Source organism: Bos indicus x Bos taurus, chromosome 27 (genome assembly GCF_003369695.1).
Source record: "Bos indicus x Bos taurus breed Angus x Brahman F1 hybrid chromosome 27, Bos_hybrid_MaternalHap_v2.0, whole genome shotgun sequence".
Lineage (NCBI taxonomy): Eukaryota > Metazoa > Chordata > Mammalia > Artiodactyla > Bovidae > Bos > Bos indicus x Bos taurus.
The window spans coordinates 15,676,970-15,700,925 of NC_040102.1; the positions used below are offsets into that span (position 1 = coordinate 15,676,970).

Consider the following 23,956-nt stretch of genomic DNA (forward strand, 5'->3'; position numbering starts at 1 on the left):
GAGGGTCCTTGCTCCCAGCCCAGAGGCAGCAGCTGCAGTCGGGTAGACATGGCTTTGTGACAAGGGGGTGAGACCAAGGGCCTGAGACCGTCCCCACCTCCCCAGCCTGCTGGTTCCCATGGTTTATACTTGGAGAGGACGGTTTCGTAACGTCTTCTTTGTCCCCAGGGACGAGCTTGGGAAGTAGGTAAGACATGCACGTCAGGGGGCATTGCCGTGGCACCACCATGGTGAAGGGCAAGGTGCCTGAGCTGAGCCAGGGGCCAGATGGGGTTCGTGTCTGAGATGCAAAGAAACCATGACTCCACAGAAAGCTGAGCAGAGACTTTTGGAGGTGGTGGTAAAGCTGGGCTTGTTGCCTGGTTCCAACTATGTTGAGAAAACAGCACGAGTGGAACCATGGATTTTCAGCAGAGAATACAAGCAGGACCCCAGGAGAGCAGCAACCCCTTTCCTCCCCAGAGGGTCCCCTGAATGTCTCCTCTTGGAGGTGCCATCTTTGGGAGGAGAAGATGGTGGTGGTGAGCCTTGAGAATAAAGAACTAGCCTTGATGGAGTCTGAATATTTATCTGAGAGACATTTAAAATGAAAGAGACTATTTCAAAGCAACAGAAACTGTTTTAATCTGAGACTGTATCACCTTTAACTAGCAAATTTAAAACTTCCCCTCCAATCAGCAGAAACTGTGGGCTCATAAGAAAGAGCAAATGAGTTATAAAAATTAAAGAAACCAAAAAAAAAAAATTAAAGAAACCATATTTTTTTCCTGAAAATATCCGAGTTGTCACTCATGTACAACCTGAGTTGTACATGGCAAGTTAGGACTGGGTTCCCTCATTGGAATGTTGATTTTATCTGAATTCAGCAAGTGCCACTTCATTAGGTATTTTTAAAATATTTTATGTATTTATTATGTTATGTTGCATTCAGCAGTATGACTGAATATGAAACTAGAGAGATCTAGAGAATTTCTCCCTGACATGCACTGTAATTGTTGAAACAGATAACAGACACTGCAGGTTTTGTTAGAATACAAGATTGTCATTTGGTATTTACTAGAATTGCAAAATCAGCTGGTTAAGGAAAGACAATTGGACTCCCCAAATATGTTGATGTTTACATGTTTGATGGTCATAATAATATAAATGTAAACTGTGGAGAATGACAAGAAAAAATTATTGCTTTAAATGCCATTAAGTTATTGCTAAGCTCCCCCCCAAACAGTTGAATGCATGTTTGTGTTACAGCAGGCAGGTACCTCCCATTCTTTCTCCTAAAAATACAGTAAGTGTCTAAAATCTTGGTTCTAGATTTGGCATCAGCACTTTGCTATAAATCTGCCCCAAAGCCATTAATACCAGCCTGTGTGGGTGCGCATGGGTGTGTGCGAGCTCGTTCTGCCAGGACTTAAGCTTTGGGATAAAGGGTGACTGTGTCATAGCCCTCCGGGGGCCTCATGCGGGCCCGGGCGTGAGTTTCACAGTACAGCTCCCCCTCCACGAAGAAGTAGCCCTTCTGTTTGAGGTTGAGGTTACAGTCGGCGCACACGAAGCACTCCGGATGCCGGTATTTGTCCCGCGCTTTCACAACCGCACCACTGGTGGGGAAAAAGAGACCCTCGTGAACACACAAACACACACATAGAGCCAAAAACATGACCCAAAGGGAGACAACACTATAGATAAGGCAGGTGTTTCACATTCAGGAAAGAACAGCTATAAAACTGGGCGCAGCTGTGAAACTGATGCCGTTGCCAGGGAGAGCCAAGACAACAATAAATCTTCATGGCTTTCTCTCCGTTGTTCACGTGTCAATGTTTTTCAGATTTTTTTTTTCAAACAAATTTTCTTTTCTTTTTTTTTTTTAGAGAAATGATAGGATCTTACTTCATGATCTCTCCCCATTGTTTCTTTGGAAGCAGGAGAGATGATGCAGATAATCCTCTGCAAAGGAATCGGATTGTGACCAAGGTTGTTGTCTATACAACCAAAGTCCCTCTGCTTAAACTGTCTAGCTTGGTGGTCCAGCGTCCACTCTATGGAACACAGAACAGATCAAAGGGCAGAGATGGAATTTTCATGGGTGGGTACACTTGCATTTCGACAGTAAACTGTTAAAACAGTGTACTCCAACTTTGGAGCAACAGTTGTTGGATTGGCCAAAAAAAATCCTTTCGGGTTTGTCCATTGCGGTGTATGGAAAAGCCCAAACAAACTTATTGGCCACCCCAATGCTTTAGGTAACATCACGACCTGTCCTGTGTTACGAGGTCCTCTCTGCCCCCAGCCCCCTGTCCTGCTAGTTTCTCTGTCTCCCAGCCCCCTCTGTGCTATAAGCAGGCTTATCTCCTTCCCCCACCCTCCTGGGATGCCTCCTGGGTGACTCGACTGATAGCTCCTCAGTGTGAGAGCTAGTGACAGGGGAACAGAAAAAGGGGATGGAAGACATGCTCCCACGGGCAGGAGGTGGAGGGACTGAAATGATCTGGTTCACCTGAAGGTCTGAAACTAGCAAGGATGGCTGTTTACACCTAAAGCCCCTTAAAATGGAAGCTGACTTTGTGTCTAAAAAATCATATTTCAGTATTTGTGCAACTTTAAGAAATCGACTAAGGATAATGTGTTTTAATGAACAACTGGATGACCCCCATATTTGTTTTCCTGGGTTTACACAGAAAAGGAAGAATTCAAAGACTATGCATCAACAAAGGGAGGGCTTTGTGAAGTGAAGTCATGATTCTCGGAAATGACTTTTAGGATATACTTCTGGGGCAGTTTCCTTTCATGAACATATACCTGAAATTATAAGTCAGGATTTCCACCTCACATTCTATGCTAATTTGGGGGTACACCTAAACCTAAAGGATTTCTGGTCAGACTGCCCTAAATGTTGTGGACATTTATATTTCAGTTCGCTGAATAGAAATTTGTTTTTTGTAAAACTTCAAGTCTCTTTTAGAGGAAATAGGGAACTGACGCCAAGACTGGTGGTGAATTTGGGGTTGAAAATGAAACTTACACGATGCCACTCCCGCATTTGTCACAGAATGGCATCTTCTGCGTGCCGCCAGCACCGCCGTGGACTTTTGTAACTGGAGCTCTCACACTCCGAGTTCCAGCAGGACGGTCATCTGAAATACAAAGTGCTTCCATTTATGGCCAGGGAGCAGCTGGCTACGGTTTATACTTTGCTTCTATTTTAAGGTGTGCACTTTAACCTGAGGAATTCTTAGCCTTCACCCACAATATCATTTGGAAAGAACCAGGATTCGTTCAAGCATAATTTATTCTGAAATGGGACCTTACAAAACGAAATTAGTTAAAAAACTGTTGTTGTTGTAGGGAGCTGTTACAAAATGCCCAAAGGAACAGAGAACATTTTGCATCTTTCCTTTTTAAATTTTGGGCTCCAAAATCACTGCAGATGGTGACTGCAGCCATGAAATTAAAAAACGCTTACTCCTTGTAAGGAAAGTTATGACCAACTAGATAGCATATTCAAAAGCAGAGACATTACTTTGCCAACAAAGGTCCGTCTAGTCAAGGCTATGGTTTTTCCTGTGGTCATGTATGGATGTGAGAGTTGGACTGTGAAGAAGGCTGAGCGCCGAAGAATTGATGCTTTTGAACTGTGGTGTTGGAGAAGACTCTTGAGAGTCCCTTGGACTGCAAGGAGATCCAACCAGTCCATTCTGAAGGGGATCAGCCCTGGGATTTCTTTGGAGGGAATAATGCTAAAGCTGAAACTCCAGTACTTTGGCCACCTCATGCAAAGAGCTGACTCATTGGAAAAGACTCTGATGCTGGGAGGGATTGGGGGCAGGAGGAGAAGGGGACGACAGAAGATGAGATGGCTGGATGGCATCACTGACTCGATGGACATGAGTCTGAGTGAACTCCAGGAGTTGGTGATGGACAGGGAGGCCTGGCGTGCTGCGACTCATGGGGTCGCAAAGAGTCGGACACGACTGAGTGACTGAACTGAACTGAACTGATACATAGCATAAAATGGACCATCTTCGCCATTTTAAGTGTGTAATTCAGTAGCATTAAGTATGGTCACAATTTTGTGCAACCATCACTGATACCTATTTCTAGAACATTTTCATCATCTAAAACAGAAACTCTGTAACCAGGAAACATTAACTCTGTATTTCACTCTCCTTCCAGACCCCGGTGACCTCTATTATACTTTCTGTTGCTATGACTGGACTATTCTAAGGTCCTCATATAAATGGAATCATGCAATATCTGTCTCTATGTCCCTGGTTTATTTCATTTAGCAGAATGTTTTCAAGGTTCATCCATGTTGCAGCATATATCAGAATTTTCATTCCCTTTTAAGGCTGAATAATAGTGTACTTTTATGGATATATACCACATGATGTTTTTCCATTCATGTGTAAATAGACATTTGGGTTGTTCCCAACTTTTGGCTGTTGTGAATAATGCTTCTGTGGATGCTGGTGCATAAGTATTGGTTTGAGTCCCTGCTTTCAGTTCTTCTGAGTATACATCTAGGAATGGAATTGCAGGATCCCGTGGCAATTCTCCTGTTTCACTTTTTGAGGAACCACCATACTGTTTTTCCCAGTGGCTGCACCATTTCACATTCCCCATCAGCAGTGCACAAGGGTCCCTATTTCTCCACATCCTCACCAACACTTAGTTTCCATTTGTTTGATAATGGCTATACTAATGGGGCATTTTGCATTTCTGTGCAACTTGTGAAGGACAGTATGTATCTTTTGGACATGGAAAACCATTGGTAAGAGCATAAACTCTGAAGACCCCAGGAGTGGGCTGGAGACCCAACTCTGTTTCTTACTGGCTGTGTGGCTTTGTGCAAATCCACCCTCTCTATGCCTCATTTTCTCTTTTGTTAAATAGGGGAAATAACAGCTCCTACCTCACTGAGTTATTGTGGGGATTAAATGATCACATGTGAAAAGCAGCTCAGCACAGGATTTGGGACTGTGCTGTTCATTCCAGTGTTGTCTAAAAATTTGATGATTATGATAGCCTGGGATATGGGGGAGGCTGAGAAATTTTGCAGTATTTTATGATCAATAAGCTGAACTAGCCCTTGACTACTGAGATAGGATTTATCTTTGATGCTCTTTTACCATCAAGTTGGTGGCTCCTTAAATATGCTCTGGATGTTCTCCTCCTAAACCAGGCAACACCAAATCCTTTTACAGCAAAGAGTCATTTGATGACTGATGAAAATCAATTTTTAGACTCTCATTCCCATTATGCTTGCTGCCCTCCCCTCCCCTGACCCTTGCAATAACCTCTGTCAACAACGTCTCAGCAGACATTCACGGACTGCTCACCAGCGCCATCGTTCACTAGTTCCTGGAGCACCCTGAAGGAGCCCGACTGGCGAGGCTGGGTAGGTTCATTGCGATTGTCGTGGAGCATCCGGTACACATCCGACTCGGGGGGCACGGAGGCCGTGGGTTCACTGAAACAACATGCCGCGGGAAGCCGCGTCAGGAGCGTGCGTATGCGCAGGAAGACACAAGATATCAATAAGCAGTGACTGCTGTATTTACAGCACCTCCCCAACAGAGATTCCGTATTCTCAAGTTAATCTCTATTACAGTTAAGTATAATGTGAATTCACACGGGTTGCCTTAAAAAATATCATTGATTAACCTGGGGTCACTTCAGCACTTCTCCATGTGCAAGAATCCTTTTGGAGGGCAACTGAAACGTTGTTAGGAAATAGTAATTTAAAAAACAATGCGTGCGTCTGATGGATATATAATTATAATATGAACAAAATTAACCTTTTAGAAATAAAAGACCACATACGTGTGATAGAAAGTGCATGAGTGAGCCCAGTTTATCTCAGTCATAAAGATGTTAATAAAATTCAGATTCATTTTTGATATTAAACCAAAAGTGTATGGTTTAGTTTTGTTAACTCTTGAATCAAGGTAACATTTTGCCTGTAAATGGAAGAATTCAACTTCCCAGTGTTTGAAAGCGCATAATACAGTGTCTTTCACACAGAAGTCAGTTGTATAGGCTACTAAATAGCTACATTATAATTCATTTACAAAAATGATAGATGATTTATTTTAATAAACTTTCTACAAATATATTCATGTTGAACAATAAAAAATGCGACAATAAAAATACATGTCAGGCACTGTAATATTTTACTATTTTGTCATTTAATTGCATTATCTAGAAAAGGTAGTTGCTATTTGCACAAATTTTTATTACCTATATCATATTTGGAAATAATCATCTTACCTATCTGAAGCTCCTTGCAAATGGCTTTGAAATACATTATGCTATTATTATCTTATCCCAAGGACTATCTTTGGGATATTGTTACATAACACTTGTAAGCATTATAATACTTTATAATGGTTCTATAATATTGAAAGAAGTAATAAGGTTTTATCTTCTAATAAATCTTTTTAATTGAAAAGTACTTTGAACAAATATGCATAATAGAGAAAAAATTAGTCAAAATAGAGACCAATGGAAATTAGATATCTATATTAGTAGCCTGAGATATTCACTTACAAACCCTTACTCATGGCAAAAATAATTAACTCTTCCACAAGATGCCATTAGAAGAGACAAAAGATATCATTTCTTTTAAAACTTCTCTGAACCTCCCATCCCTTCCCCAGTTTTTGATACCCAAAGAAGAAACACAGTATCCCAGATTATAAATCACTTTTGAGAAGTACTGTACCAGACATTTGCAAAGTACATTGTAGTTTTTCAAAAGACATGTACATTTCGTCCTGTCATGATTTCATTTTATTGCTGTCACATAAAACTCTGCTTGCTTAATTTCTCAAATCACCATTATCACAAGGCCTAAAGCTTTCTTTCGATTAAGACAATGCTACAAGATAACAGTAAAGTCAACATTGCCCATGTGTTTAGTTAATATGCCCACGGTTCAGAAAGGCTCTTATTACCTCATCAAGGGTGTTTCCCCTAGAGCTGTTGAAACCTGACCCTGAAGTGTTTCCATAATATTGTCATCTGAGTACAACTGCATGGGTGTATTAAATTGAGCATGTACAATCTTCACACCAGGAAGTTCCATTTCCAAAGGAATGTTAGGGGCCATCTTAGCAGCAACTTTCAAGTCACCTGGGCAAATAGTACTAAGAGTACTGACAGAAGAAGGGGTGCTACGCCCACTGCCGCCATCAACACCGGACAGAGTGCTGCATCCACTGTGTTAATGACCACGTCACACACAAGACGACACGGGAACCAGAAAATCCAGACAGGGGAACACAGAGAACAAGTACAGAGAGGTTAAAAGTAAGAGGTGAATTAAATCAAATGGAAAAGAAATGTTTATTTCTGGCTAGAATTTGTTTTAGAAAGGGAACACTTAAAAATTCACGATTGAAAAAAGTTTCACAGAATTAAGATACCGGTGATACTGCATTTCTTGGCTCTGCTGTACTATAAAATATGCTCTGCTAGGTGAAAGCTTCATGGGAAAAGAGTTGTGTATAAAGGAAGTGGCACAGGGGAATTGCATTAGCTGGAATCCTTTTACATTTCTGAGCTGCAGTATTTAAAATATTAATGAATGATCCTACACAAATAGTAATAGGAATATGCAGTGTGAAGATCCAATCAAATATTTAGGCTAAACACTGCAAAATAAGTATTTTCAGAAATATAGTTGGGCTTAATTCAAAGTAATTGGCAACTTGAAGTTATCTGGTAAAGATTCTGTTTTATGACATTTTATAAATATTTGTTACTATTTTAACTTTTTCTATTTAGTTCTCTAATTTTGTGAAGACTACACTTTAAGAAATTGGTGACTTAATATAGGTCCTAGAAATAGCCAATAAATGCTTGTCACCTTGAAATTAATAATTAGAGAGCAAATAAAGTGATCTCAGACTCTTTGGATGCAACTTAGGGCTAAGATATGTATATATATATTTCTTTAATAGCTATTTTCTTGCAAAATTTTGAAAGCACATATATATTTTCATGCATATTTTTCATTTCCTTTTAAAGTCAAGTCAAAGGAACTTACTAAAACATCAGAAAGGCCAGTCATGCAATTTTAAGAACAACTACAGAAACTTCATATACTTATGAATAGAATTCTCTACAGATATGAGGTTAGTTATAACTGACATGCTGATGACTAAAAGTCATTTTTATACATGCATTTTAAATGCAGCATGACAAATGCATTTTTTTGAGAAATGGAATATATTGTTGTTTTTTTTTTTAAAGCATAGTCATTTAAGACAAAGCCAAAGGAAACATTAGTATTGATGTCAGCTTCTATCATGTCTGCAAGTTAGTGTTGCTGTAAACTCAAGGCAGAGAACAGTTTATATGGTGTGTTTATCTCAGTCAGTGTTCCCTTAGGGCTCAAGTATGGCCCCTGCCTGCATTTACTCTTCAGGGCTATTAATGTCAACCTCAGGCCCATACAGAGAGCAAAAACTCCAAACCCAATATATTGAAGATTGATTTTGTTGGCTTCATCAGTGTTGCAGCCTGGTTAGTCTGGGCAACCCTTGTCACTAAATAAGTTACAAAAAATTTTTTTGTGTTGTGTTATCCAATTTGACCTGCACAGACTAAATGAAGCAGGTTAATATGAACGTGATCCTTCACTTCCTGGCTGTTGAGAACCTGTTTGAAACTCAGTCAATAAATTGGTTGATCACACACACAAATATCAAGTGGTTTATTCACCATTTTCATAGGCTTAACACTATACTGGTTGCTGAAATTGACTTCAGTTGATAAAAGAGTAGAAATGAAATTTCAGTTAGAGTGCAATTCAGTCAGGATCATATTGATTTGACCTCAGTATAATGAAGTTTATTAAATTGTAATTTAGGGGTTTGAGACACTGAATTTCAGTATTGGGAGACTGGAGCTTAAAATAGTGAACCTTTTCCACAAGCATTTTATAACTACTCTGACCTTACTGTGTCCCAGGCATGGTGTTAGATAGTGGAGATGTAAACTATGGTTAACTCAGAACTTACAGATAGAACTTACTTTATAGTTGTAATTAATATTATTTTTCCCCTCTTATTAGTGTTCTTATATACATGCATGTCTGTGTATATAATTTTGTTTAAGCAGAGATTGTGTCTTCTATTTCCTAGTTTCTTAATCATTCTATTTAAGGGCTCATGTCTATCTATTCACATAGAAAATAAAACCTAAGCAAATGACAATTATCTTTTTTATACACTTCTGGAACGATTTTAAACGAGCTCTTGAACTGATGCTTAAAAAATAGTGTTCATGGACTCCAGTTACTGTGGAGATGATCATGGGTCAGCATGACCTATTCCTGTGACTTGGAAAGGTAGATACTGCTGAAATTTCATGACATTGAGCTATTGACTTGGCAACCTGTAAGGCTGATGATACACTCAATTACTATCATACAACTGGATAGATCATTAGACACAGAACTCATTTCCCTGCTGTGTATATGGACTTTTGGGGACATGCTTCTGGATGCAGCTTGTCCAAAAACCACTAACTGGATTGTATTTTATCACTTGGATCTATAAAATGCCTTGCTGAACTTTTAATGTTAGTTTTGGCTTTAAACATTTACATATTTTCATATTAAAATACTTTTCTTTTAATATGGGTCAGTTACGATGAAACCATGAAAAGAACCCTAAAGGCAATGGCACCCAACTCCAGTACTCTTGCCTGGAAAATTCCATGGATGGAGGAGCCTGGTAGGCTGCAGTCCATGGGGTCTCTAAGAGTTGGACACGACTGAGTGACTTCACTCTCACTTTTCACTTTCCTGCACTGGAGAAGGAAATGGCAACCCACTCCAGTGTTCTTGCCTGGAGAATCCCAGGGACGGGGGAGCCTTGTGAGCTGCTGTCTATGGGGTCACACAGAGTCAGACACGACTGAAGTGACTTAGCAGCAGCAGCAACTAGTATTAAGACCCAGGGAGATGACTATATTGGTATCTCCAACTTACATCTGATTCAAAAGTTGTTTATTAATGGTGTAGTTATTGCTTGATAAGTAGCCACTCAAAATTCCACCTTGATGAAGAATTATTTGGCAAGAACAAGAAATTTGGAAGCTAGAGCAAATAGTGAGGGGCCACAGGAAGACAGGGAGGATAATAGAAGCAATTTTAGAATTTTTTAAGGTTTGTTTACTGGTACCTGTTTTTTAAGCAAATCCTTTCATATCTGGTTTTCCTTTCCCCTCTTCCAAACTTAGCTAGATTGAAAGGCACCTTACAATAAAAAAATTATGAGTAGCTTGTCATTGTCACCATGTTTGAATTAAATGAAAATATTAAAGAAGGGCATTATGTACCTGAATCTCTGACTTACCCTGAATTTTGCTATTAAATGTAATTGGTCTTTAGCAGAAGCAAGATCTGTGTTACTCTAATGTATCATTTTACTCAAGCCTCGTGGAGTTCTATAGCTCATGTTAGTGAGCTTACATTTATGTTAATCTCAAAAGAATGCAAGTATATCTGTTTTACTATGCTTCTTTAGGAAGAAGTATGTATATATATTTATTCAATAGTAAAAGAGCATTTTAACTTCTAACCCAGTTTTTTTTTTTTTTTTATGCTATTGAGAGTGGGGTTGGAAAACTGTTGAATGTGGGGAAATAGAGAAGGATGTAGAGGAGAATGAAATATGAAGGAGGAAAAAACTAAAAGAAGCCAAAAAGGATTGTTCAAAGTTGCCAGTATGCAGGAGGAATAACAGCTCCTGATTCTTCTTGCTAATCAGGAAGTCTAATTAGGCACTCTCGAGATTTTGTTCCTTTATCTAATGAACATTTGCTGAGCATTTACTGTCCTAGCCTCATTTCTTGGTAGTGGAGATACAATATGTTTATATTCTAGTGGGGTCAGATGTCTTTAGTAGTCATTGCCTTATTATTAATAGCATCTTTCTCCAGCTCTTTTACTTCATTTCCTCTTTCTGAGTCTGATATCACAAAATTGGCTTACTTTGAGGTCATTTTCTGGCCCTGAGTCTAGCTCATGGAAAGGTCTGCACATGGAAATCATATATCAAGTGATGACTGACCATCCATGGCAAGCAGCATAAACTCAGATGTCTCCAGGGGCCACGAGGGTCACACATATATGAAAATGGGCCAGGTGTCATACGCTTGGGAGTTAAGGGTATTTTGCCAAGATGGAGAGTAGATGTTCCATCTTAAGGCACTGACCTAAATTCTGTATTTTTAAACAACGGGAGGGTTAAATAAAACATTGTGAATTGACTCCACCTACAGACAAGCAATTGGGACACCTGATGTAGATCATTGTTCACTGATCTGTTAGGGTTGATCCAGCCTAACCCCCACTTCCTTCCTCTGGGCTGGTTGATGGAGCTGAGGTCAGAGGACTTCAGGTTTCCTGAAGTCACTGTTTCCTGATGTGGCAATACAGGAGGCTCATTTCTTTCCTCGTAAGTTGGAATTTAGTCTCTAGAGAAGATTTGTAAAGGATCGTCTGACGATGATCTGTTTCTCTGACAGACAAGAAGAGATCTTGCTCATTATTATTCCAGTCTATGCACAGTTATCCATGAGGGTTACCCAGTAAATCTCCCTGCCTACCAACTCTCTCTTTATACTTATTTTCCCCAAGTGGAAACATTCCAAGTGGCCCCTCTTCCTTTGCAAGTATCCATGTGTGTGTGTGTGTGTGTGTGTATGTATGTGTGTTAGTCTCTCAGTTGTGTCCAACTCTGCGGCACCACGGACTGTGGCCTGCCAGGCTCCTCTGTCCATGGAATTCTCCAGGCAAGAATATTGGAGTGGGTGGCCATTCCCTTCTCCAGGGGTCTTCCCAACCCAGGGATTGATCCCAGATCTCCTGCATTGCAGGCAGGTTCTTTACTATCTGAGCCACCAGGGAAGCCACACAAGTATCCATGTGTGAAAGTCGCTCAGTTGTGTCCGACTCTCTGTGACCCCATAGACTGAAGCCCACCAGGCTCCTCTGTTCATGGAATTCTCCAGGCCAGAATACTGGAGTGGGTAGCCATTTCCTCCTCCAGGGGATCTTCCCAACTCAGGGATTGAACCCAGGTCTCCTGCATTGCAGGCGGATTCATTACCATCTGAGCCATCAGGGAAGACCAAGAATAGTGTGGGGTGGGTAGCTTATCCCTTCTCCAGGGGATTTCCCGACCCTGGGACTGAACCCAGGTCTCCTGCATTGCAAGCAGATTCTTTACCAGCTGAGCCACCAGGGAAGCCACACAAGTATCCATAAGAAGGCAAATTTATTTTTATGTAAGAGCTAGAATGAGTGGGATTACCCAGCAGGCTCTGATGACACAGTGAGAACTAGGTGCTGAGATGGGATGAATGGACTGCATTAAACACAGAAAGCTGCACCAGCCTTTCCACCTTTGCCTCACCTGCTTCCTTACTCGCAACTGGGGGCTGGTTTTCATGTTTGTTCCTGCTGACTGGGCCATCCTGCCCTGGGACAGGGTATGTCTGCTAACTTCAAAGGTCACTGTGTTCTGGATGGGATTCTCAGAGCAGCCGGGGTATCAGTTATAAATACACACAGCGATTGCATAATATTTCACAGCTCTATAATCTTGTCAATATTTACTCTCAGAAATGGAGGTGAGTTGGCTGCTAGTCTCTGCTAGGTGAATTTGTTTCTTTTGCTTTTGCAGTAAGCTTCAAAAAAGAGAAAAGTCACTCCAAACACCTAAGAGTTATGTATCTTGGTGATTAGTAGGATTTATTAAGGAGGCATGCACTCCACACTTCACCATCTTAAAGCTTATGACCTGCTTCGGCCTGGGATTATGAAAGGTTTGGGCCGAACGTTGTGCTTGTGTTCAAAGTAGTTCACATCCTGTAAAAACAAAGCGTTAGAGAGCCCCTCAGTGGAGGATTAATAGATATATATATTTTAGATAAAATTAAATGCACAATTGTTCAGAAAGGATTATTTATCACCAGATATTGACATGAGTAAGAAGGGTGATGATGGAGCCAGAGCGATTTCTTCCTCTCAACCATGTATTCACTAAACGTTCAGGAACTGGCAGACTGGACCCTAGAACCATGTTCTAGATGCTTGTCTTTAAAAGAAAAATCTGATCCGTGCCTTCAGGAAAGTAAAAATCAAACAGCAAGAGCTGGACTTTCGAAAGGAAAAGCAGCCTTACTGTCACCATTGAGAGCATGGCAGCCAGAAACCAAGTGGAATACTTACTTTTGAGGCGAACTAGGGATGAGCCCCCGCAGCTGCCCGTGAAGTGCATCTTGTATATTGCTGGTTGAATAGAGCCCAATGGGTGAGTTATAGGAAGCGCTCACTACCTGTCTTTTGTCATCAATGTTTGCTGCTGCAACAAAAGGCTGGGCCCTTCTGTTGTGTGCGGCACCAATGGGTTTGAACTCCTGTACAATGGCAGACAAAATACACAAAAGCCACAGAATGCACAACAAAGCCGTTAGCGCGCAAACCAACAGCATCGCTCTTGTTAATCAAGGCTTCTTTATCCACTACGAGATTAATGGCAGGGTTAAAGGAGGACTACATTTGCCATGAACTTCATATGTGTTGTGAACGTCACCATATGTTAAGGTGCAAAGGAACTGATATTATTTGAAGTATAAAATAATGCAAATATTGTACCTGTCTGCTCACTTCTGACTTCATCTAAGAAAGTCTCATAGGACTCATTTCAATCCAGAAATTTTGTGTCAAAAATAAGATTTTTGGCTTAGAAAAATGATTCTATGTAACACTGTCTTAAGTAGAACTTAGATAAAATTTCTCTTAACATTTCCCCCATTTTAGGAAATGGGAGACTAAATCAATCAGAAGGGAGTGAACATTTATGAATAACTGTCCTGCATCATTGTAACTAATCAAGTCTTTTTTTCCTGTTTTTTCTTAATTCCTACAACAAACAACATTCTTAATTTGCATTGAGATATAACCTTAAATGTTGAAAAAATAATAGAAACTAAAGGACTTCCATTATGAAAGAGGAAAAACATTTACAGAAAACCCTCCCTTTTTATTGTGCTGATTCCATGTTGTGGGTTCAAGTTTACTCTAGTTGCAGAAAGACTTCAGTCAGCAATTCAGAGACAGTGAATGTAGGTGATTTACGGAAGCATTTTCACTTTATTGCTCAGGGAAAAAGAACAAACTTCAATCCAAAACTCTGAGTTTGAAACATGCCTGAATGATCTGAAACTCTGTTATTATCTTTCAATGTAGGAATCAAATTTTCCAATTTTTATACAGATGGATAATTTTGTCAAGTCACTAAACTTTTTCTTCTTCTAAGCAACAGAAGAAAACCAAAAACCAATGCTAAAAGACACACAACTGATTCTCTTTCAAACTTTCTCATTTGGCAGAATTAGTTAAGATCCATCTTTACATTATGGCATCCCACTCCAGTACTCTTGCCTGGAAAATCCCATGGACGGAGGAGCCTGGTAGGCTGCAGTCCATGGGGTCGATAAGAGTCAGACACGACTAGGCGACTTCACTTTCACTTTTCACTTTCATGCATTGGAGAAGGAAATGGCAACCCACTCCAGTGTTCTTGCCTGGAGAATTCCAGGGACGGGGGAGCCTGGTGGGCTGCCATCTATGGGGTCACACAGAGTCGGACATGACTGAAGTGACTTAGCATAGCATAGCATTACATTATTTTCACTCACACATTCACATCAACCTCCTTTACTTTTGTGACGTCACCGACAGTGTTTCACAGAGATCTCAAATAGTACAAACATTTATGATTACTTGAAATGTTAATGGAGACTATTTTGATTTAAAAATTAAAAACATCGAGTAATATTCTTATTTGTGTCATTTTCCCCTTGTGATTATAGACGAGTAAGGTGTGGGAGTGTGCTTTTTAGAAAAAAGCTTGTGTTCCTTTCTTAGGGGTGGAGCCACAGTTTTGCGTGGATTTCGGGGAAGGCCGACAACTTACATCAGGGACCCAACCAGAACAATGCTTCTTCTTGGTTCTCCTGAGCAGGCAGTCATCACATACACTCCCTGTTCCCCCACTTGGGCCTGTTGGAAAAAGCCCACTTACAAAGTAGCTGCTGCTGCTGCTGCATCGCTTCAGTCGTGTCCGATCTGTGCGACCCCAGAGACGGCATCCCACCAGGCTCCGCCGTCCCTGGGATTCTCCAGGCAAGAACACTGGAGTGGGTTGCCATTTCCTTCTCCAATGCATGAAAGTGAAAAGTGAAAGTGAAGTCGCCTAGTTGTGCCCGACTCTTAGCGACCCCATGGACTGCAGCCTCCCAGGCTCCTCCATCCATGGGATTTTCCAGGCAAGAGTACTGGAGTGGGGTGCCATTGATGACAAGACAAATGGGGTGCAGCTTCAAACACTAGCCCTAACAGAGTCTTTGACTCCAACTGCCCCAAGTCTCATGATACCTGAAAATCTGTAGTGTGGTGAATAAGAGCTTTTCTCTCAACTACTTTGGACAGCATAGTTTAATAGCCTCCTGAACTTGAAGGTCTGTGATTCTATAGTATGATTGACTTGACTCATATCTTATTGATTCAATCTTTAATCTCCAGAATAATGGGTCACTGCCTAGGAGTTGGTTGAGTGACAATGTAGTTGCTGATATTAGAGAGAAGCATGATTGAAACAATCAAATATGGCTTTAGAAGAGTGCTGAATCCCAGAACATGTGAAAACGTGTGCAAAGATTGATATAGTGGTACCATCTGATTGCTTTGACTGATTTAATAATGAATTTGGATTGGCTGTGTTTTATGATTAACCATTATGATTAATCATTATTATGGCATGAAAAAAAGTAAATGGGAAAGAAATAATTGTAAATAATGACAATAGACATGATTCAAGCCTTTGTTACTTTGGATATGAAAAAAGACAGAAGGCTATTTGCCTAATTTAGTTTTGGTGTATTATAAATCTCTCAGGTTAATTAAAAGAGCATATAAAGAAGTACTGAAGGACTCAAGCTTTGTGGAATTTAGCTTTTTTTTTTTTTAAGTGAGAATGATATGCCTGAGAGATCTTGGTATGTAATATTGATTTTATAAAAAATTAGGTAACATAATGTGGTGGCTTTATGAGGGAAAAAAAATCTCTGCCCTTATTTCTTAGTCTTAAAACGATAAATAAACATGGATGGCAACTGACCTATACATGAGGCATCTTCTCTGAAAATATTTGTGCAATAATAGCCCCTAGTAGTACTTCAAAAAGCAGCACATAAGTTAATTAGCTCCAAGCTTTTCGTTGCTATTTTCGGTTTTGGTTATATATTGCAAATGTCACAAAAGTGTAATTTGTTAAAATGAAACAATAAAACCCTCTCTCTTTTTTACTCAGATCCTAAAAGGAAATGTTTCTAATACAGGCTTCAAACATTTGTATTCAGGCTTTGCAAAGCATTAGTTTATGGGCTGCTGGAGTTATTCCAAAAAAGCACAATGAAGTGTATGCACTAAAGGTAAACAAAAAATTTAAATATGGCACAGAGAGGCAACATTCTATCCAAGTCTTACATCACTATCGATGGTCAAACAGAATCAAAAGATAAGACCAATTAGAAGCTTGCTATTCTACTTTAATTCCTTTTCATATTTTCCTGGAAAATCATTAGTAATGGAAAAATACTGTAAAAATTTTATCTAGCAGTTAATATAGTCCAGCTCTTGTGTTTCTTCTACCCAGACAAAAGCATCTAAATGATTCTTATCTCTTAGGAATTCAATAAGTAATTATTGCGATTAATTAGATTCTTCAATATTTTAAATGGTAGGATATCATATTAAAGAATAATATTTTGAATTAATGAAATGCTAGAGCTGCCGGAGTGAAAGCTAAGTAACTTGACAGGGATCTGCTGACACTGGGAGAATGCAGCTCTTGACAGCAATCTCCCCAGGCCTTGAAATTACCTCAGAGATGTTGTCATTCAAAAAGAGTTCACCTTTCAGTCTCTTACTTGAATAAATATTTGGTCTGAGAACTGAGGCAATAACCAGCTTTGACACAACATGCCTGATACATGTGTGACAGTATGCAGAGCTGCTTATAAGAAAAAACGGTGGCAAAATTAGGAAACAAACTATAGCAAGTGCTCAGATCAAGGTACACTTAGTAAATAATTGTATTTTATCATGGTTGAAATTTATCAACAATCCCTGTCCCATCCTCATGCTCACCCTTTAAATGAAAAACAAAACCACTCATATTTTCACTTCAGTGATCCGTTTCAAGTGTTCTCCCATAAGTCAGTGGGGAGGAGTTTGGGGAAACGAGGATTTTATGAAACCTTGTTTTGGGCAGGCTGCCATCCAGTTATCAAAACACTGCAGAATAAAGTTATTTCATGAAAATATGACAACTTCAAGCCTACTTCTGTACCCTACTTGGCTGTGCAGATAGTATGTTTTTATTGTCAAGCCTTTTATGGAAAGGATGCAGATGCAGTCTTTTCTCACTTAGAAAACAGCATTTTTATTTCTGAAAAGCATCTTTCCTGTCTTGTGATAACTACATTATAATTTTGAATAGTTCAGCTAATATTAAACAAAGATGACAGTAATGCCTTATTGGAGAATGTAACCTTTGAAGAAGGACAAAGAACTCTAACACATACCTTTTGTCCTTTTCTATACTTTATATAGAAAAATGCACCCATCTGCTCATAGGCATGTTCAGGATTGTGTAGAAGGAGTTTATCCAATGGCCAGGGCTTGATCTAAACAGCCTCTAAAGTTTATTTTAAGCCTAAGATTGGAATCTAAATTCATAAAATAAAAATTTAGCTAATTTAGCTATTTAATAATAGCATGGAAAAATGAAAAAAACCTAGATGTTAAAATTTAGTATCACTTATTACTATAACTGTATAAGAAAAAGTCTCCAAAGCTTAAACCTATTCCTAGGGGGAAAAGCTGAAAAAAAAAAAATTTAACATTTTATTATTTGTGACTGTACTTGCATGGTAGGGTGTCATGGTTTCCACCACCACCCCACCAGTGAATATATATTGCCTTTAAAATAAAAAATAGTGTTTTAGTTCAATAGCAAAGGTCACATAACTTACAACAGAAGTTTGACTTGGGTTGAGAAACAAGAACTCAACTAGTATATCACTCAAACGCAACATTTTACCATTCATATACAATGCCATTTTAAAGACTTACTGGCATTTGTTTTTCAGACTGACACACCTTTATTGCTCAGAAGGGGTTGCTTTATTTGTAGAGTTCTCATTTGGGGAAAGAAAATATATCTGTTTGCAAGATATTTCTTTGCATAACTTTGTGTTAATTTTTTTAGAAAAAGAAGACAACATAAGCACAGTTTGGCCGGTTCTTCAGTCTCAGTCTACAAGTTAATTCACTCTTTGATACTTATCCCTATATTTTGTTCCAGTTTGTGCCATGGAATTTTCAGATAGCAGCAGTTATGCTGAAATTTAGCTATATTTTGTAGGAAAGGTCTTTCCTGAAGTGCCAAGTTATGTGAGCTGGTCATGCAGAAATCTGGCTGAGGGTCATAAGGAGTAGGAATATTTTGGTCCTTTAGGGGAAGAACAGAAATGGTCCTTATCTCTGAGCTCTTCAAACAGCAGCCTCTTAGAGAGAGGGTGCAAGTAAGAAGTTAGTCATGACTCAGTCTAATGGAATGTTCAAAGGCTCCATCTGACTGACTTCTGTAGCCCTTAACTCAGTCTTCACCTCTTTTTTTTTTTCTTTTTAATAAAAACTATCCCATTCTTTATCTTTTCCCCATGTGTGGTATCATAAATATTTATATTGTCTGATCCCAAAATGCAGGACACATGTGCTAACAAATGATTGACAAGAGGCCAGGGTATTTAACATTTGGATTATCTTTTAAAATTAAGTCTTGGAATAACCATAGTCATAAATTAAAACTCATGGATCTGCAATAAAGAATAAAGGTCAGATAAGCTCCAAGTCTGGTCTGGGGAGATGACAGAAAAACGCAGGCTCACATCAAGCTCTCAGCTTACCCTGTACTTAATAAAATCCATACTTGCCGAATCATCCCTGTGCCTGCGTGGGTGCTCCAACACGATCAGGGATCACTAGGGATTTGGTACTTTGGTCAAACATGTGTAGTTGGTCCCTTATTTTAGTATCAATGAAATCGGGTTTAAAAAATTAGGAGAAATTTTGAATAGAAATGTGCAGAAGGGTGCCGTACAATTTTCGATGTGTCCTCTACATGGATCAAGGAAATTCAGAATTCTATCCAGTTTGCCCTAGTGATAATAGGAGATGGGGGTGTAGATATATGCATGTATGTGAACCTTAAATTTCCTTCTTTGTTTGTTTATGTTTGTTTTTTAAAGCACCACATGCTCTCTGTTTTCCTGTGTTGCCTCTAAGTGATGAGCTGATGAGGGTTGGAGGAAGCAGGTGGGTTTGGGCATTACTGCCAAGGGCTGTCCACAAGTGACCGCTCTGCCTGGAGGACTTCGCTCTCACTCCTTCTTCCAACCTTTTCTTCTATCAAAGAAGATGTTGACAACAGGTGTTATTCACCCACCCACCTCTGACGCCAGGCTAAGCCGCCTTCAGCCTCTGTCACATAGGCAGCCTCCTATCTCACTGTCAGGAAAGGCCAGGAGCCCTTCTGATCGCAGCCTGGCAGGAGGGGGTGGGCCAGTAATAATGAGAGCGCCACTGAATTGAATCTCTCTAAGAGGAATTCAATATGCCAAGTTATTTTTATATCTTATTCTATTTCAATCTTTAGAAGCCCTATGAGACACATGTAATATGTACTCTCCATGTATTTCACCAAGAATGAAATGAATGGGGGCTTAGGCCCTCAAGTGGAAAATGTGAGGGACAAATTCAGGAGTTGATGATCCTGAAAATGGAAACCTTGCTGAAGCATAAATTATATTTTCAGTTCATTTTCATTAGATATAATCAGTTTAGTAGTGATACGTTTTTAAAAGGGACTATTCAAACTATGTCTGTCTGTCTCTCTAAATGTGGGGAGCATCTAACCAAGCAGAGGTTCCTTTTCTTGATTATACTGTCCACACAACACAATAGGGCGTCAGTTTAATTTCTGGTTTTTTTTTTTTTTGGAGATTTTGAAAGTAGACAGTCAGATAAGCATCAGATTATTAGATTAATTTAGCTTGTTAGAGTTGCCTGAAGGGAAAATCCTTTATCTTTTGTAATTCAGCTGCATAAGCAGAATATTATTGTGATTACATAATGCAAAACTCTCTTCCTAGAGTAAACTTAATTATAGAATGCCTGAACTGATAATTAAAGAAGGATGTAACCTAAGAGCTGGGTGAAGACCTTGAGGAATTGAAGGTCACAACAACTAATAGATTAGAGACACCTGTTTCAAATGGTCGACCCTTTTTTTGTTTTGCTTTGTTTTAACATCTTAAATTTCTTGGGTTACCTCATGGTCATTTGGCAGACGTCCATCATGAAAAATGAAAAAATAAGCAGACTGTACATAGATAAAGCCTCTTTTCCCCTAATGAGAACATATTTGTCTTTTAACAAGATATTTACCTAAGAATACTTCTCTTCATAATGTGAACATCGTTTAACTCCAAAATTCATACCTGTGGTTCTGATTCTAAGTTGATTTTGAAAGGATGAGCCTTTCCATCTTCAGTTACCTGTGGAGACCATAAGCGAGCTTCTGCCCTGTAAATAAAAATAAAATTCGTAAAGCCAAATTCTAATGGGACTTCTAATTTTAATACACTTTAATTTCCTGTGTTTGTGAATCCTGAAAACCCAACCATGCTGGCTCCCTGATGTTGAACTTTCAGCCTCCATAACTGTGAGAAATAAATGTTTGTTGCTTAAGCCAGCCAGTCTATGGTATTCGACTGTAGCAACTTGAACTAAGGCAAGGACACCGTAGAGTTTCTGGAGAAAGCGGGTCTGCCGTGCATGCAGGAAGCATACGGGAGAGGGAGATCCTGGCGACCTGCCCTGCAGATGACCACAGGGCAACCCCCCTGGATCTCCTCAACTTCCCTCCTGTCCTATGTAGGGCACCACAGGAGGCAGTGAATGATGTGCCAGGTGGATTTGCTGCTGGCATCAAGGAAATGGGCTCCGTCCAGCTCTTCTCATGTATCTACTTGGGGTCGTGTGGCCCCTACGGAACTATGTGCTTGGCAGGAACACAGGTGATGCAGATTCAGGGACAGGGTCAGTTTCACCCCATGAAATGGCAGACTGGCCGATGGATTGTGTCCTCTGGACCACAGCAGGGAAAACTGTGGATACAACAGCAGCAGGATAAACACACTTGCTAATCACGGCAACAAATCAGTCTTTTCAGAATTCGGTCCCAGATCTCGGGTCTGATGGCAAAAGATCAGGTTCGATTCCTAATATTGTTTTTGATCAGAAATGTCTCCTTGTCTAAAAACCCTCGTGTGCCCATGTCCTCTCGTACCTTGTGAGATTCTTCCGGGCTGAATTTAGTACAAAACAGAAAACAGCATACAGGACATTAGCAACCAGATTTTAATAGGATCACACTTCGGCAAGCAGAAGATTCTTTGGGGATATTCCATTCCATTCTCTACCATGTTTAGAACAGCAGTGTAGCTAGACATGCCATTCAGTGTTTACGTGGCCAGTAATATTTTCTCGGCCGGCCAACTGGGTTAGTGCAGGAAAAAAAATTCTTTTAGCCTTTTTCATTATTCTGACATTCCAGAGAATTCTTTTTAGGAATCCTTTGTTAACAGCCACCAGACTGACTTCAGTGAAGGACAGACCAAAGTGGCCAACATATAAAAAAGCCAGTTAAAATTCTGGGTCCTGCAATATTCTTCCTCACTGGGAGGATGAAGTCATTTATCATTCTGGTTCAGGTTCTCCTGCAAAACAGATCAAATTTTACCCCCATTAATTAAAGATCACCTGTCAATTTTGAGACAGAGCTGGTGTCCTGCTGCCTTAATCCTGTCCTGTGCATCAGCATGAGTCATGGACTCTGTCCCAAAGCCATCAATAGCCAGGATGACATCCCCAGGACACAGGTTGGCAGCTGCCGCCTTGCTTCCTGGCGTGATCTGGAAGAAATCATCGCATAGCTAAAAATCAACACCCTGCGGCATCTTGAGTTTTGTGCCTGACATTTGTACTTCACCTTGGTAACATTCTAAATGCTTCACTGGGCAGGAAACGCTGTGCTCAGTCCTCTCTGACTCTTTGTGACCCCAGGGACTGCAGCCTGCCAGGCTCCTCTATCCATGGGATTTCCCAGGCAAGAATACTGGAGTAGGTTGCCATTTCCTCCTCCAGGGGATCTTCCAGACCCAAGAATCAAACCTGAGTCTCCTGCAGCTCCTGCATGGGCAGGTGGATTCTTTACCACCGAGCCACCTGGGAAGGCCCCTGCAGAAAATATCATATCTAGCTTAATTCTTAATTGGCCAATTGTATTCTATTTTCCTGCTATGTGAGATAATTCCACTTCTTACCACATTTTCTCCATCGTGACATTTCTAATTCTCTTTGAAAACATCTTCCATGACTCCCTGTTTGAATCATATTTTTGCTTTAAATAAAAATTTGCTTTCTTAGAGTCTTTGGTCACCCCAAACTCTCTATTTGGGAATATAACTTTACTATTAATATATTTGGGGTGCTTTTATATTTGAATTAAAACAGCTTTAGCATCCCTATAATGCACTTGGGTGGGATATAGAAAGCTGGAAAGAGAATCACTCTTGTATTAATAAGAAGCCAGATAATATGCAAAATTATAACTTCTCACGGACTCCAGAGAATGAAGTTGCAGGGCAACCAACTAGCTTGGAATCTAAGGAAAGATGGGCATCTCCAAGGAAAGACGAGATATAAGTACGGGCTCACTTGTACCAGAGCACGGAGGAAGATGGGGCCAAGTGTACCAGCTATTGAGAGGAATTTAGCTAAAATTGTGAACAAATTGCTAAAGGCCAAGTATGAGTTAAACAGTGAGAGTCTAGAACCCCTGGGAACTACAGACACAAGAGAAGTTTGTGTGCATTTACAGTCTCTTCTCCATAAACGAAGAAGAGATGGAATAAGTAGAAAACAACTAATAAGACGGCAGCTTTCAATTAAACTGTGCCACTGATTACATCGTCATAGCTGTTCTTCCAAGGAGCAAGCGTAATGATGCTTTTGATCGCTATCCCCACGCCCAGCTTTTCTGGGTAAACCCAACTGACAACGAATAGTCCTCACTTGGTGTCACCCTGCCTACTTCTCTAGCGTGGTCTCACAACGTTCTGCTCCTCTTCATCCACTGCCCTACGGCCAGATTTCCTTTGAGCTCCTCAGACAGGCCAAGCTTGCATCCTCTTCTGGGCTTTCACACACTGTTCCTTCTGCCTGAAATGCTCCGAGTGCTTGTCACCCTGATGCTTCTTCTCATCCTTTTGGTTTAGGTTTAAACATCATGAAGAGATCTCCCCAGACCTCTGATATAGCATCTCCAGCGCCTCCCCATCGTTTTCCGCTGTGACGCTCCCTTCGTTCCCTCTATGAAGACAACTTGTTCTTGCATGTTTGTTTATTTACTTGTGTATTGTGTCTTCCCAACCTCAACTTCTTGAAGGACAATACTATGTATATTCCTAATGCTTCCCAGTGTACACTCAGTGTTCCGAACTGATGAATAACTACTTGAAAGATGAATGAAATGGACATTTAATCAGAGCTTGTGAAACAAAAAAGAACTAGTCCTCACACACCCAAAGATGATGGCTATTAATGTCAATCTGTCACTGCTCCTTTTGAAAGTTCCCACTGGTTACAGCAGGATAATATGTGGAAAGAAAGAAAAGAAAGAGCGCTAAGACATGTCCGACTTTTGCGGCCCTATGGACTGTCTTCTGTCCATGCCAGGTCTTCTGT

The 23,956-nt window shown here is 40.1% G+C and overlaps 1 protein-coding gene across 3 annotated transcripts in view; it reads right to left on the minus strand.

Moving 5' to 3' along the window:
- Positions 1-599: 599 nt before the first annotated feature.
- Positions 600-23,956, minus strand: part of PDLIM3 (PDZ and LIM domain 3) — a 31,162-nt gene continuing 7,805 nt past the window's right edge. Inside the window, exons 2-8 of one of the 3 annotated variants that reach the window (XM_027529612.1) lie at positions 21,971-22,122; positions 20,647-20,731; positions 12,816-12,883; positions 6,954-7,217; positions 5,337-5,467; positions 3,020-3,131; positions 600-1,598 (exon numbers count right to left, since the gene is read on the minus strand). In XM_027529612.1, coding sequence (XP_027385413.1) covers positions 1,409-1,598; positions 3,020-3,131; positions 5,337-5,467; positions 6,954-7,217; positions 12,816-12,883; positions 20,647-20,731; positions 21,971-22,122 — 1,002 coding nt within the window. In that variant the 3' untranslated portion in view covers positions 600-1,408. Of the gene's footprint in view, positions 1,599-3,019; positions 3,132-5,336; positions 5,468-6,953; positions 7,218-12,815; positions 12,884-13,246; positions 13,435-20,646; positions 20,732-21,970; positions 22,123-23,956 lie in introns of all 3 variants that reach the window. The other 2 variants (XM_027529614.1, XM_027529613.1) reach the window with 2 other exon arrangements.